The sequence below is a fragment of the Melozone crissalis genome, unplaced genomic scaffold (genome assembly GCF_028551555.1).
Source record: "Melozone crissalis strain CALT ecotype California unplaced genomic scaffold, PUWL_Pcris_2 ptg000081l_1, whole genome shotgun sequence".
NCBI classification, from domain to species: Eukaryota; Metazoa; Chordata; class Aves; order Passeriformes; family Passerellidae; genus Melozone; species Melozone crissalis.
Genome location: NW_026535858.1, coordinates 17131874 through 17147500, shown reverse-complemented (window position 1 = coordinate 17147500; position 15627 = coordinate 17131874). Strand labels below are relative to the sequence as shown.

Genomic DNA, 15627 nt, shown 5'->3' with positions numbered 1-15627 from the left:
TGCTTATATTAAATAATAAAATGGATTTTTTTTTCAGCACCAAGCATATGAAAGGGAAAGAAAAGCTTCTGGCCAAGCAACTAAAGGTTTGGCCATAAGTACATGAATAAGATAAATGGCTTTCTATTACAGGTGATAAAAATTGTACTCAGCGTCTTTCGATATATATTTTCTCAAAAGTTTTGTGAGCACAGCCCTCTTGTGGGCTCATTTGTGTTTGTGTAACAACTGGAGAGGGGGAACAGCTAATTCCTTTACCTGTTGGACAAACCTTCACTCCTCCAGGCTACCGGAGAATTGGCTGCAGGTATAATCTTTCGTTCCCTTGCCCTGGAGGAAGAGAGCTGCTGCCAGCAATTTGTCAGCATAATTTGGGCTTATTGTTCTTGTTCTGAAGTTTTATCTTATTTTGTTTTTCTAAATGAAATACTTATTCATCACGAAAAAAAGTAATGTACTATGTTTGAAGTGTTCTTCTGATTTTCTTAAATCCTACCTTTTAAAAATTTTCAGCTGCATGAGGTTGAGGGTGGTGACCCACCATGTTGGGAAATAGTTGTGCTCAGTACAGACAAGAACTTGATGCAAAAAGTAGGGGCTGATTAATTAAGTTATGGCATCCATCTCCTTCTACAAACATAACATACCTATTTAGCAAGGATTTACTGTTCACATAGTTTATCCTTCTGGTTGTTGGCCATACTGATGTCCCCAAGCTCACCTGGGCAAAACATTCAATACTGCTGCTGAATACCTTAAGTGTATAATCCATAGGACGAATACTAGAGCTACAACTGCATGATAGACAGACCTGATCCTTGCAATCCACAAGCCTTATCCCTCTTCACTTCTGGAGGGAATGGCTAATAAGAATCCTCAGGTAGCTTGTTCCCCATCCAGCATATAAGAAATCTTAAGATTTAGAATCTTCTTAATTGGGAAGAAAAATATAAATTGATATAGAGGCTTAAAAATACACTTTTATAATACAGAAAATATAATGCCATATATTTCCTAGACTCTACACTATTGTTTAGACAAGCACAGAATTAGGGAATGGTTTGGACTGGAAGGGACCTTAAAGATCATTTAGCTCTAACCCCTTGACATGGGCAACGTCACCTGCCACTAGACCAGTTTGGGATTTTGGGGACCATGAAATCCAGACTCATGACTGAGAAACATGACTGAGAAGCTCATGAAACTGAGAAACAAACTAACTTCAGTTTCTGAGTACCCACTTATTGCTTTGCCACCTGAACATCTCCGAGTGGAACTAACCAAGGCTGATAACAATCCCACCTCCCAGCCTGCCAAAACCAACTGGGGACACCATACCCAATACAACCAAAATCAAGGGGGTCAGAATAAATTGTAAATGTAGAAACTTCAAATGCCAAAAAATAGATGCTTTTTAATGCCATCAACTCTTGCATAATCTGCTTCACGCAGCTTTGATTCAAAGGTGAGTTATTTTTAATAGAACAACAGCAAAGGCACAAAGATTGGGTTCAGATGGAAAAACAGTCTTCCAAGAGAAATAAGGGAAATTTCTAGAGAAATAAGGTCGTTGAAATGACAGGCAGGCGATAACTCCGCCTGCAACTAAGCAGAACAGTGAGGGTGACTTGTGCACAGATGGAAACCTTTGCAGCGTTAAAGGAGGCAAGGCCTGGCGAACTAAAAAGCAGAAAAAACTCTGCATGGAAGTCTCAGCCCTGACCTGGATTCCCTTCCTAGCCCCAGAAAAGTCACAAGCTTTCTATCTTTAGTTTCCCCTTATTGCAAGTGAGGGTAAGACTCTTCTCTAACTCTTTGCAGCTGCATAGGAAAAATAAGATATAAGCTGTCTTTATGCATGCAACATGGGAGACAAATCAATAAAAGGAATGAGAGTGGGTATCAACGTGAATACCAGAGAGGATAGAAAACTGGAAATAAACAGGACTTTTGCCACTGATTTCACAAGGCCAGGACTTTACCTGAAGGGACCAGAGGCACAACTAATACTGCACACTGTCAAAGGTCACCAAACCAAGATCCACCCAAAAACACCAGTGCTCTCCATTAGCTCTGCTGTCATGCCTCAGCGCTGACCCCACCCAGGTGTGGGGGGCACGACACCAACTGTGTACCCAGGGAGGCATCTCTAACACAGCACAGCCTTCTGACACTTTCCTTACACTGAAAGCATGGAGGAAAAGAGACCACGGCAGGGAGAGGAAAGGAAAGAGCCTGGTAGTCCTAAACAGGATGAATGGAAAACGCGAGTGCAAAAGGACAGGGCGATAGTGCTCTCCAAAGGAAAAAGAATAATTAGAAGCAGCAAACATAAACCACAAAAAAAAAGGAGAATGAAATGGAGATCATCAAGACTGGGCGGGACATAAAGACAAAGAGGAAGGAGAAAAACCACAGCTCTTCTCTTCCAGAAGGCACCAAAGCCCTGTCAACTCTGCAGGGGCAAGACTTTAAAAAAACCCATTTCTGCATGTTAGTGTGCACACAGCGCTGCACGTGTTCACAGCTATGCAGAGCCCCCCCTAGCCTGGGCTGCATTCTGTCAGAGGCACAGCTCCAACACCTTCTGCCTATGCTGAAAGCAAACCTTCTGCACTTGGGAAGTCATCTCCAAGGTCCTCCCAGGGGAGACAGCATGGGCAGATGGACTTTTCTTTGAGAAAGGGCTCTAACAGCACCCAGGAAAACTTCTGGCAATAACAAAAGCAAACAGCTTTTAGACATATAGACTTCAGGGTTTGCTTCTTGCACCAGAGGTTGCTGCACGTGGTAGCCTTGATGGACACCTAAACAGCAACAGCCTCAATCACCTTAACATTGCTCATTTTTTTTTTAAATCCCAGCTCAACAGTGAACACTGCCTGCCCAGCCAGGTTAACTGAGCCAGCTGATGGTGATGCAGGGTTTTGTCTCCCATACAACAAACATTGACTAGTACTTTCTATTTAGAGCAACTTCGCATTGTAAACCTGTCTCCTCCCTTTGATAAGAGACATATCACTAGCTAGTATTAATCCCTGGCCCTTTTCTGACACAAGGAAACACAGTTTTGCAGTCAGGACATAAAAATCACTGCTCCACATAGATTTTTTTTAAGTTTACATATCATGCAGAAACATGCACACAGTCAGCCCCAAACAATACTGCTATATCCAGAAACCTGGTGTGCAAGTCCTCGAGGTGTGTTAGTCCTCCTTGGCTTCTACTACATTTAATAAAACTGGAGAATTTTCCACATCTTTCTAGACCAGGAAAAAAGCCTTCAGAGACAAATAAGAGTTTCCTGTTCAATATTTCATGTAGTGATTCCTCCAAAGGTGTAAACAGGAAAAGAGTCTTGCCATTTAGCCTGAAAATGAGAGCCTGCCATCCCTTCCCTTTACTGCGTTTATGCATTAAAAGTAATGTAGAAGGGGATCTGACAGATGCTCAGGTACAAATGAGACAGCACAGGCTGTCAGATGACTGGCTGAGGTCCCAGAACTGGCCTACCCAGACAGACTAAGGCAGGAGGGAGACCTCAACCTCAGCTTTTCCCACCCTGTCCCTTCTGTCCCACCAGGGTCTCAGCAGGCAGCCTCAGCAGGAATCAGTGCTGCAAAAAGATGTGCTTTTCATCCTGAATATCAGGACTCAGCAAAGGTTTACTTACAGCAAAAGTCTTTACATCTCTAAGCATTCCCCTTTCAGATTTTTAGGGATGATACCTTTTGGGTAGACAAAAATTACCCAATGGGGCACCCGCTGCAAATTTTTTTGCATTACTTAAATGCAGGCTCTGATTTCCAACCTCCCATCAGCCCAAGTGGGGCTTCTTAGGGAGGGAAGGCACAAGCACAGCCCTTGCTCTGCAACAGCCATGCTTCATTCCAGCTCCATCGCAAGCAAAAACCCTGAGCTTGTGTCACAAATATCAAATGGTTTTTTTAGCTAACTGACAACAGACGCCATTCGGAGTCAGCGTATTTTGATTACGGCACATTGTTCGCAGGATTCAAGAGCCCGCTCGCCTTGCATTGTTGTTCAACACCAAAATTAAATTGCAGTGTAATTAACTTTGCTCCAGCTACACCTTTCTGTCTGGATGGATGTGATACCTGCAAAGCCTGTGTTGGGTATAAAATGTGTTCCTGATTATAAAGTGTTTGCTTAATCTTGAGGGCACCGCCTAGTTTTTTAAGGCCCTCTGAAAGTCACGCACTCCAGTACGTGCTGCCCGTTATCTCCAGAAGGCTTACAACTGGAATCCCCGTGATTCACATTTTCCAACGCTCATGGCCAAACCCGTCCGCAGAGCAGCTCCTCCACTTTCTCCCATTTCACAACAAGCCAGATCTGCAGCGCGGCAGAAGCGGCCGCGCAGCCCGGCTCTGCGAGCCACATGCCAGCGAGCCAGTGGCCACATAACACACCGAGGCCGCTGCAGGAGCCACAGGCCGTGAGCTCCAGGGGTGGTTTGCCAGGCTGAGGTGGCCGTGGCTCCCTGACGCCTCCACCCGCTCATTGAGGGGCGGCTTGGAAGCACAGCTAGCTGCCAGAGTCACACAAAAACGTTGGGCTGAGAGGTCTGTGTGGTCCCACTGCACCTCCCAGGGAGGTTTGGTAGTACCCAGTGGTGCCTGTAGCAGCATGAGGCTCATGGCATGGCCCCACATGGATCCATGCCTCGGGCCAGGCAGACCTGGGGACAGGCAGACCTCGGGACAGGCCACTCCCTCACAAATGTTTCCAGTCAACCCCACAGCTCTGCATTTTCTGCAGACCACCAGCAGCACTGCTACCTATTCCATCCACAGCTTCAGTTTATCCCCTTCCTTTAAATACTTTTTTAAAATGCTAATTAGTGGAAAATAGCAGAAGAGGCTAAAACCAAAGCATAAAGCCACCAAAAGCAAAGTTTACCATCAGTCTTCAAATTCAGCATAGTGCTTTCTATGACACCAAACAGAAACATTTTGCTTTCTTGGCAACGTGTTCTTCAAATTATCCACAGAGTGATATAATTACTATAACATATCACAGTTCATTCTTAAATATCTTCTATATATACCTTGCTATCACTAGATGACATATAAATTAAGATATCAACCCTACCTGATGATAAGGGTAAAGCAGAAGTAGAAAATCTCGGCTCACAAGCACCTAATCATCTCGCTCCAGAACCTCAGCGACAGACCTGAGAAGAGAATTCACATCTCCCCTCCTGCCCCACACTGTCAGCAGAACAGCATTCCCCACCCCTGCCCCTCCAGCATTGCTATATCACTTCTCATCCAAAGGATCTCTCAAACACTTGCCACTGAGGGCCAAATGTCAGCTTGACGTGCACATGTGTGTTTAAGAACAAAATTAATCCTCCCTGCACATACTAGTCATGTGCATACCATCACTCTGGCTTTACAGAAAATAGTCATGAAAAAGAGATCACTCACAGGAGTTAGATTAATGTAGCAGGACACATCTGTACATACCCTGCTTTTTCTACATAGCTGTGCCACGAAACACTGCCACGGGCCTCACGGACATGGGGAAAGCACAATGATGCTCCCACAGTAGGTGGAAGGCACGCCAGTAAAACTGGTTGCACAACAGGGAGGAGGGCCAGGAGCCTCCAGGAGTAACACAGCTGCAAAATCCTCCAGGCAGAGAGGGGTAAAGGAGGGAACAGCTCAAGCATAGTGCCTAAGCTGCCACCAGTGCACATGAGAATCTCATCCCAAACATCCATGCAAATATCGGGAAATGACAGGAAGCTGCCTGCCACCGACTCACACATGTTTGAAAGTCTTCTCTCCCTGTCACCCTCCTGTCACAGTGATGCCCAGCGGTGCCACTCAGCTAGGGAACCCCTGCCCATGTCAAATGCTGCCCAAAATGCCTGTGTGAACATGAGCAAAGGGGGGAGCGAAGCTGTGACTTCAAATTACCTCCTGGTGACATGGCTGTACCCATCACCACAACACAGCAGTGACACTGCTCCCCTGTAACTCTGCACTACAGCACACAAGAGAAAAGGCATTAATCGCAAGCCACTGGGACATTTCCCTCACCAACAATTTGGCCAACTCTACCTATGTAAGGTAACTCCATGATGCAGGTGCGAGTGTAAGAGCTCAGGAACCAAAGTTCCTCTGTGACTGCAACCCAAGAAGAAGAGTGCCCTGTACTGGCTCAAGCCTAAAACCAAAGTGCCGCTTACTGAGTCTGCAGTATTTGTGTCCTCCCAAGGCTTCTGGTCATGGTTAACACTTAGCTGACCAGATAAATCCAAATATCAGCAAGCAGCCACTGACCTCCATGTGAGAGCACATGCCTCAGGTTGCTGCTGAGCACCAGCAAGCAGGTGATATCCCAGCTGAGGCCAGGGGCTTCCCTGCACACCCCACCCTAATGCAACAGGTACCATGAGCCCTACCAGGGGCCAAGAATTTATTGTGCACAGATCAAACCCTGCTTGCACTGACAGAGCTGGCCCAGATGCAGTGCAGGCCAAAACACCCATGAGACAATAGGTTCTACCATTTCTATTTGCACAGACACTTGTAGCCCTGCACCCCAACAAAGCCATGGGGTTTAAATCTGCTCTTACCCTCCCTTCTCCCGAGAGCTACACAGACTTAAATGGAGCTATTTAAAGCCAGTGTTAAAAACACCAGCAATGGTCTGACCTCAGCAACAAAACTAGACCAAAACCTAAAGGCCAAATGAATGAAAAGAAAATTACAAGGTAAAGTTTGCCTTCCCTGAATGTGTGCCAGCTGCAAGACTCTTACATTACATCGATGCAGCTTTCCAAAGTTTAAATACAATAATTTTCTGTATTAAGAGCCCAGTAACCCTAATGGAGGCATAATTAGGCATTGATGCCCTGCCCATATGAGAGAAGCTTGAAAAACTTAAATAAACTGTGAATGGCAGGATTAATACTGCAGCTTTGCATTTTGTACAGCTGTTTGAATACAGTACACTGCCTGTGATGGCATCAGCTGTTGCTTTACTCTGGGTCAGTACTTCTGAAGTTAAAACAGGCAGTTCTTTTAAGCAAATAAAGAATTACCTTTCATATTGTTGGCCAGTTTACTTCAGCAAAGAAGGTCTCGGTGCATATTTGCTTTGTATTAAAATAACCAAAAAAAAAAAAAAAAGCCCAGAAGAAAAAGAAAGCCAAACTGCAAACAACAAAAATAACAGACCAAATTCAAAGTCCAGTGATGCTAATAAGAGAATTTTAATTTACTGCAATGGCTCTTCAGGATGAAGAACTAGGTAATGCAATTTTGGAGATCATCTGCCCAAGTGGGAATATCATATAGATGCCTGGAGAGTCCTTGAGAAAACAGCTCACCTCAGTACTGATTAAAGAGGAAACACAATACTTTGGTGAAATAGAATTCTGTATTTCTAGGAAAGACTCCAATAGCAAATTGCTTACTAATGCAAGAAGCCTTGTAAATTTTATTACGAATGAAAGGGGCAATGGCAAGCGTGTGACATGCCACAGCGTAGGCACACATGGCCGAGTCAGTAAAAAGTAAATAAACAGGTTACTTATAAGCTCTAGAAGACACCTGAAAATATATCTAACAGAAACTCAGGCTCAGTGAACTTCAAGCAAGAATATAAAACAGCTCCAAAACTATCTTACCTTCTTTTTTTCCACCAAGTAAACTAGCTAACCTACAGGCTAATATTCAATCTTGGCTTTCTTATTGGAAATATCAGCCGAAAAAAGTTAATCTAGATTTCTTCACTGTCTTTAAAAAATGACTTATCACTGGAGAGGGAAGAAACGATCTATGTAAGGAGCATGTCAGCCTGATGCCAAATTCACCTGGGAAACACAATACCCAAATCACCCTCCCCCTGCCTCACAGCATGGCCAAGCCCTTGTCCCCACCACCTCAGCCAGATCCTTCCCCAAATCCCAAATCCCTGCCACCACAAAACTTTCCAGTTTCTTTCCCAGGCAGCGTTAACGACAACATCGCTCTCGAGCTGCAGGCGCAGGAGGAGAGGAGGGTGCGGAGCCCCGGCCGGGGCAACGACAGGCGCCAGCGGTTAAGCGCTGCTGTGGAGATGAAACATGCCTAATGAAAAGCTTACCTAAAGCTCGTGGGGAGCCAGCGCCCGGCCGGCCCAACCTCTCCAGAGTGTCAGGCACGAGGCCGACAGGACGCTCGGGAAAGACGAATTAACTAAAAGTTAATGTGGATGTTCTCATTCAAAAGAAAAGTGGCCTACTCCAAAGGGGATTAGGCTAAAGTGAACTAAGGCCACTTTACTTCTGAATGAGAGCATCCACACAATAGTCCAATGCACTTTAACTAATGCACTTTAATTTTACACCCAATCAATTTGTCTTACCTCTCCTGAGTGTCCTTGTGTGGACAAACCCAGAGATCCATCGAGTTTTGAGGCCAGGCAGGGAACATTAGATCAACTCATCCCACTCCCCATGTGTTATGGGCCATTGCCTTTCACAGTTATCCCTTTATTGATCCCCAAAACTTATGGATAACCTCTGACGTGGGCAGGGAGGAAACATTTCTTCAATGGCCTGGATTTAAAGATGCTTGCAAAATAAAAGCCATCCTCCTGCCAATACAAGAGGCCAAACTTGGGCAAAAATCCATCCTACCTTCTCTATGCCCTGCAAGTTCATAAGAAAATGGCAGTCTCTGTATTATAACCCTTAAATCTCTTTTGTTTTTTAAATTGCAAACAGAGCCTTTGCCTATAGGGCAAACTCACTTTTTTTTTAAATTCACCTCACCAACATTTAAATTTTCAACATTTCCCGACACCTACAAGAAATCTCAGATTCCCTTTTCCAAAACATAATAACCCCAGAAACCACTTGCTGCCTGCGCTATTGCTTTCGTACGCACAATGACTCACACGAGCCTGAAATCTCCACGTCGCTCTTTACGTCTTGGATATGTATTTATCAAAAATAAATAAATTAACCCACGACAGCAGCAACCAGTGAGGCAACTCAAGGAGCTGAGCTCTCAGGGGCAATGAGGCTTCCCTGTGCCAGCAGCCCTCTCACTAACAGAGACCAAGCCCCCACCGCCACTGCTGAGGGACTGAAGCTTTCCAGGGATCTTATCTAAATTAAAAAAAAGGAATCCTGAGGACACTGGCCTGATGGGATTCTGCTCTCACCTACGCTCCAGGTTACATCTCAAAGGGCAAAAATAAGTGAAAGTGAAAAGGCAACCACACTAAGCAGGCCGAAGAAGAGCTGCAGCAACTGCAGAGAAGCTGTATTTCAGACGCATCACAGAGTATCAGCGGTGCGTTAGATACGGAGCCGTTAACCAGCGCTGTAAATACGCTCAAAGAGGGCCAAACACAAAACGTGTGCTCTTTTAGAGCTACCCCCCTCTCCAAATATTGCTGCAGCTGCAGGAAAAAATAAAAATATAACCACTAATTATTCCCAATTTGCCATGTAAGTCAAAGCCTGCTCTGAGAAACAGAGCATGTGGAGAAGGTGGTATACCAAGGACGTGAGGTGACACTGCAGCACACCCCAGTCTCTCCTTCTCTCACACAACCCTCACCAGGAAACAATTCCAGAAACCTTCAAAGACGTTCCTGACCAGAAACAACTCTCCTTTTTATTTTCTTAAACTTGTTTAGATTACACAAGATAGATCGTAACTGCACGCTCCCATGACCAAAAACCCCAAATGCAGAAATGCAAAACAAAACAAAAGAAAGATTCCCTAATTTAAAGAAGCTGTGCCGGATTTTTAGCACTTTTTGAAGTAGTATTTATCAGCACAATGTACACTTACTCATTTTGATTGAGAGCAATATAATCTGATTTTTTAAGGTCTAACATTGCCCACGCGGGGCTGCAGGAACCCTTCTGCATGCAGAGCCCATTACCTTTATTGTTACCTGCGGACCAGCAGCCATAGAAAAACTCAAATCCTCAGCCATAAAGGTTAAACTTAAGGTAAAACTCATTTTTTCATTACTCTCAAGCCTCCAAGTTGCCCCAAAATAACAACCCATGGTCCCTAACGCAGCCACAGCAAGCTCTGGCTTACAGGAATGTCTTGGGATACACGCGCAAATGTTTAGGATCAGTTCTGAGCTTAACTGGGGTTTAAACTCAGCTCTGTCAGGTCTGATGTTGAGAAGAATTCCCCAAAAATCCAGGAATTAAACTATCCTTTACAACAAGACCTAACTTCAGTTTGGAAAACTTTACATGGAAATTATGCCTGAGCATGCAACTTCAGGAAGGCACCCAGCTGTAAGGATGGCCCCTTTTGGGTTCTTGAATGATTAAAAAATAAAAAAGAACCCCAAGGATTCATGAACTGAAATAATAAACTAAAGAAAATATATTCAATCTTATGTCTACACAACAATGTATTTACTCACTTAAAGAAATGGAGAGCAAAGAAAATCTTATTTTGCTAATACAATTTCAGCCAGGGTGTATGAGATGAAAACATGTCTGGAACAGAAATTAACGTATCCTATCTTCATGTAAATAGCCTGCCTAACTGGAGCATGGTAACAACTTCTAAATATCACAGCAAAACATAATAAAAATTACTCAAAAACAAACAAAAAAAGGATTCACTGTCTCAAAGTGACAAAGTCAGAGGAAGAAAATTAAATTTCAAGTCTTTTAAACATAATGTATTGGTCATCCTCAGTCGTACTTTGCTGTAACTCTTTTATTATGCAGAAATGAATTCTATCTTGCACCCTCTGCACCACATCTATTATTTTGATGCCTGTTCCTCCAATATGGGAGCACATACCCTAAAGGCAGCAATATTTTTAGCTCTCGTCTTTAAAACCATATATGGCTTGAAAGTACCTGTGAAGAAGTCCCAAAGTAAAATAGTATTTCTCAGTAATTTTTTCCCTAAGGCTCGATTGTTGTATTGGCTACAAGGTATAGCTAATATATTTGAGAATTTGGAAAGTTAAGTCTAGTCGTAACCGGTCGATGCCCTGAACAACTCTACCACTTTCGGCTATGTTTTTTATTGGATTCCAGTTTATGATTCTTTCTTTGTAAAGAACAAATTTTAGGTAATTGTTCCATTAAAAAAAAAAGCTGCTGTCTATCTGCATTTTTGTTAGAGCAACTCCACAACTGCACACATTAAAATAAAATCTATTGCAACATAAATAGAGGTGTTGCTTTATTATATACGTGTGTGTATATATGTGATATATTATCGCCCAAGAAGGGCCATCTAAAACGTCACAGTTGCAAACATTTAAGACTGTAACAAAAATGACTGAGACTCCAGTATCGGTTTACTATCCTTCAACAATTTCCCTGACAGTGGAGTCAAATAATGTTGAATTATGGACCTTCTTGCAGGAAGTCTTATTTCATGTTCATTTTTTGATCATTTCCCTCATAGCTCCTATAGGAATTTGGCTCTTCGCCGATTTGCCTTTAAAAGTTTCTGCATCTGTAATTGGCTTGTGCATTATTAAATCGCAATTTTTGTCAAGCAATGCTCTGGTGGACAGGCTCAACAAGTTTATTTTCAGTAAGCAAAATACTGTTTTGTCCCTATAAAATCTATCTTACACAGCTAATGCATTTTATTTGAATGTGGCGGGTACTTTGTACCATGTTTTCTTTAAAGGACTTTCTAAAGGCTTTTTTTGTAGACACACTCTTGTAGGAGAATTTTACAGTTTGGACTAGACACCCGAGTGCCAAGGTAATGTGGCTTCAAAAAAGCAGCCCCACAATAACAGTTCAGGATTACCTACGAAACTGAATTTCTCTTGTCAGACTATAGGCAGTCTATGGGCTTTTTTTTTTTTAAATCAGAGGGAGTTTTCCCAGACACATCACACAACAGCTGTGTTCTAAATCTTTCTGGGCTCTGACAAACACTGAAAATTTAAACATGCAAATGTTTGAAAAGCTAATGATTAAAAAAGGTTTATTTTGAAACTTTTGAGGATGACTGCAATTCTTCAGCTAGGTTTTTTAAAGTCCCGGGGTCTGGATGATTTTGAGTTCAGCTCTCCCCAGCAAAAAGCCCAGACTCCTGCCTTGTACTTGTGGAGCTGTGACGGTAAACACCAACTCTGCAGGTCGCACCCTGGCAGGCAGTGGGGTCGAGCCCGTGGGAGAAGGATGCTATTTTAGTGACCTAGTGCCACTGAGCTGGTTAAATCACTGAACAATGGTTAGTGTTATAGGGCTTTACTTTGCAAAATCTAGCATTAGTGTCATTGCTTTCTATTAACCGGGGGGACTTAAAGGCACTGGCTTTGAGGGGCCTTTAGGGAAAGAATAAATAAGGGGAAACCAATAAATTAAAAGAAAAAAACACCCTGTTAACTGTAACCTTTACTACCACAATATAAGAAAATGTAATTAAATCCATAATAAAAGCTTTTACATACTTACTCTTTTACTACTCTCCCAAGCAGAGCGTGGGCAGGCGGGGGCCCCACGCCCGGAGCCAGCCCCTCGCTCCCACCGCCCGGCCCTGCGCGCCCGCGCATCCCAGGGCCGCGCAGCCATAAACGCGCCCCGCGCAGTCACATCCTAATTAGCCGCCCCGGCGACCAGCACTCAACACCTTATTATTGAACCATTAGGGCCCCGATGGTGCCGGCCGCGCCGGGGCCGGGTTTGGCACCGCAGTTTACCGGAGGGCGCGGGGGACTGCGCATCCCCCGGTAACCCCCCCGCGCCGCCCGCCCGATCTCCCCGGGCTTGATCCGCCGCCCCATCGCCCGGGGCAGAGGAGGGCGGAAAAGCGCACTTTTGCACCTTTTCCCCTCAACGCGGAAAGCAAAGCCCCGCTCCGCGCGCAGCTCCGCGGGTGCGGGCGGGTGGGTGCGGGGCTGCGCGCCCCGCTGCCCGGAGCGGAGCCGGGGCAGCGCTCGCACCAGCCGGACGTGCCGGCGCCGAGCCCCGCGGCCCAGCGCGGCCGGGCCGCGCAGCGGGAGAGGGCACGGCGCAATGTCCGCGCTCCGGGCAACGAAAAAGGGGGCGCGGACTGGCGGAGAAACACAGCGACCCCCAACAACCCCAAAACTGCAGCTCCATTTCTTTAGCTTTCACTTTAATAAAATAATGATTCGTTGGGAAAATGGGGTATAAATCTTCATTTTGGAGGCAATTAAAGTGTTGATTTCATTCGTGCCCCTAAGCAATTCTTGTAATTTGCTCAAATAGCTTTATGTACCCAGCACTCCAGAGCTTTTAGAAACCCATTTTCTAGTTAGACTTGTTGGATTACAATTTTTATTCAACATCAGCGAGCCAAGTTTCCCTCAGCTAGACCCTGGCTGAAGGGTTCCCCTCGCTCTAAGGTGCTGCGTGGGGCCGGCGGTTCCGTGGAGCATCCCTACCAGCCCTGGGCACCTCCCTGCCACACCACCCTCCACCCACTCTGCCAAGCTTTTCCCCTGTACAGCAAAACTGGGTGGGGAAAAAAAATCCCTTCAAAACAACCTACCTATGTGCACATAAACGCCTTTCTAAAAGTTCATGCCTTCCTTCAAGCCTGCCTCCGCTGTCACAAACCAACAGCCTTTGGCAGATAGGAGAAAATATTTCAGATACTGCCCACACTGCAATGCAACGCACCTTTATGTCGGTGATCTATAAAATAACTCCCAGCTGACAGTGCCAGTGATAACAGCAAAGCAGCTGAGGAAACTCCTGTCTGCTTGGCTGCGCCTTGCTTGAACAAAAGGAAACCTCCAGAGCCAGGAGCAGATCACTCCTAACACTATATTTACGCAGCTGATCAAAAAGAAGAAATAACTTGGGGGGTTTCATTAGGGATTTCTTTTTTGTGCGTGTGCTTGAGGTCCCCTCTCTCACAGGCAAAGCGCTGCTACCCCTCGGTTCAGAGCAAACAAATGGACCGCGAAAACCCCACCATTTCACCCAACTCGAGTAAAAGCCGAATCTCAGTCACTACCATCACCCAGGAGCTTAATTTAGATCTGGACACCTTCTGCATTAGCCCCAAGTGCTCTCATGAAAAGGCAAGGATCCCAGTCTGCACCCAGTGGAAGGAGGAGGGATGGGAGAGGGGACAGCCAGCTCTCCCCACTCAGCTCACACGCATTTCCCACCCCGCTGCAGCCGACATTAAAGGTCTGAACCATCCCAAACAAAACCTGGACTACCGTCACAGCCACGCGAGGCTTTGCTGGCTTGGCTTTGACTATATTTATTCTTTAAAGAGAGGGCTTGAAAACTTAAAAGATCAAGGTAAAGAATTTAAAACCTGAATCCCATTTTATTTTTTCCTTTTTTTTTTCCTATTAAGTAAAATAAAATGGGCGCGTTTGCAGCAGGCAGGCGTGCACAAAGCAATGTTCACTCAAGTCTAAAAGCGTTCGGCCAAGGAAAACTGACAAGACGGACTAATGAACCGTAGAGACGGGAAGAAAATAGCCAGTATTTGCTAGATTTCAAACCCTCTCTGTCTTCTCTGGACCACCTATCTCGGATTTTATTATTATTTTGGTCAATGACTCCAGCCCTTCCTTCCCTAAGCTACTAAGAAGCCAGTGATTCACAGATACCACTTCTATTATTGGAAAGGGTAAATAAAATAAAGACAGAAATTAAAAGCGACAAGAAACAGGTCGAGTTTGCAGGCGATGCTTTTACAAGCTCATCTCGCCAGGTCGAATCTGGGAGCAAGCCTTAATGAAGCAATAATAGCCACATTATTCAAAAATTTTCATTTCGATGGAAATTTATCTAAAAGGGACTTAATCATATGCAAATAATAAAAGGAGGCGTAGTGACCCAGCAAGCGATCTGCATACAAATTTTAGCGTTGTGCGACATTGGCGAGATCATACCTGATCCGTTAGATTTGCTGATCTTGTTATGTCTTCACTGTCCGATTTTGATCCGCCCTCTCTATCGTCTATGACCAAATCGATAGGCATTTTTCCTTTCAAACAGCTAATATACCGGTGGCAGAAATTGTCACATAATTCGTGTACCTACATTATGACAGAGGTTAAAAAATAAAAAAAGAAAGAAGAAAAAAGAAAAAGAAAGAAGAGAGGGGGGGGAAAAAAAGGAAGAAAATATAATCAGGAATACATAAGTAAAATTGACAAGTGCAACCAGTCTCCCCCCTTCGCCCCTGTGACATCAAAAGTCCTAAATAGGGGAAACACACTGCAATTATCCCCCTGAGACCTCTAGACGCATCCAGAATTAGGAATAACTTTCTTTTCTCACAAAATAGAGATATCCCAGAAAATTGACAGTGACAAGATGATTCACAGGCTACAACATATTCAACACCCGTGTTAAATTCATCTGCTCCCGGAGCTGTGGCCATTAGAGAGGTGACCTGCATGGGTGACATTTAAGGTAAACTATTTAATTTCATCCAGTTATTTCATCATAAACCCTTTCCAAAGGGGTATGAGGACAGAAAAAAGGATTAAAAAAAAAAATCCACATGCACTGCACTGAAATACATTATAGGCATCCATGCCCTGAAATCCCCAGTTGCTCTGATAGACTTGTACCTGAGCTGCCTTTATTAATGGGCAGATTTTAACACATTTTGGTAGAGCGAGAACAACCTGACAGTTACG

The 15627-nt window shown here is 44.5% G+C and overlaps 1 protein-coding gene across 3 annotated transcripts in view; it reads right to left on the bottom strand.

Annotated features, from left to right (window-relative positions):
- The window catches only part of MEIS1 (Meis homeobox 1), a 107085-nt gene that overhangs the window by 84877 nt on the left and 6581 nt on the right, over window positions 1-15627 (bottom strand). For all 3 annotated transcript variants that reach the window (XM_054290243.1, XM_054290245.1, XM_054290242.1), the window contains exon 6: window positions 14872-15018. In XM_054290243.1, coding sequence (XP_054146218.1) covers window positions 14872-15018 — 147 coding nt within the window. The remainder of the gene's footprint in view (window positions 1-14871; window positions 15019-15627) is intronic.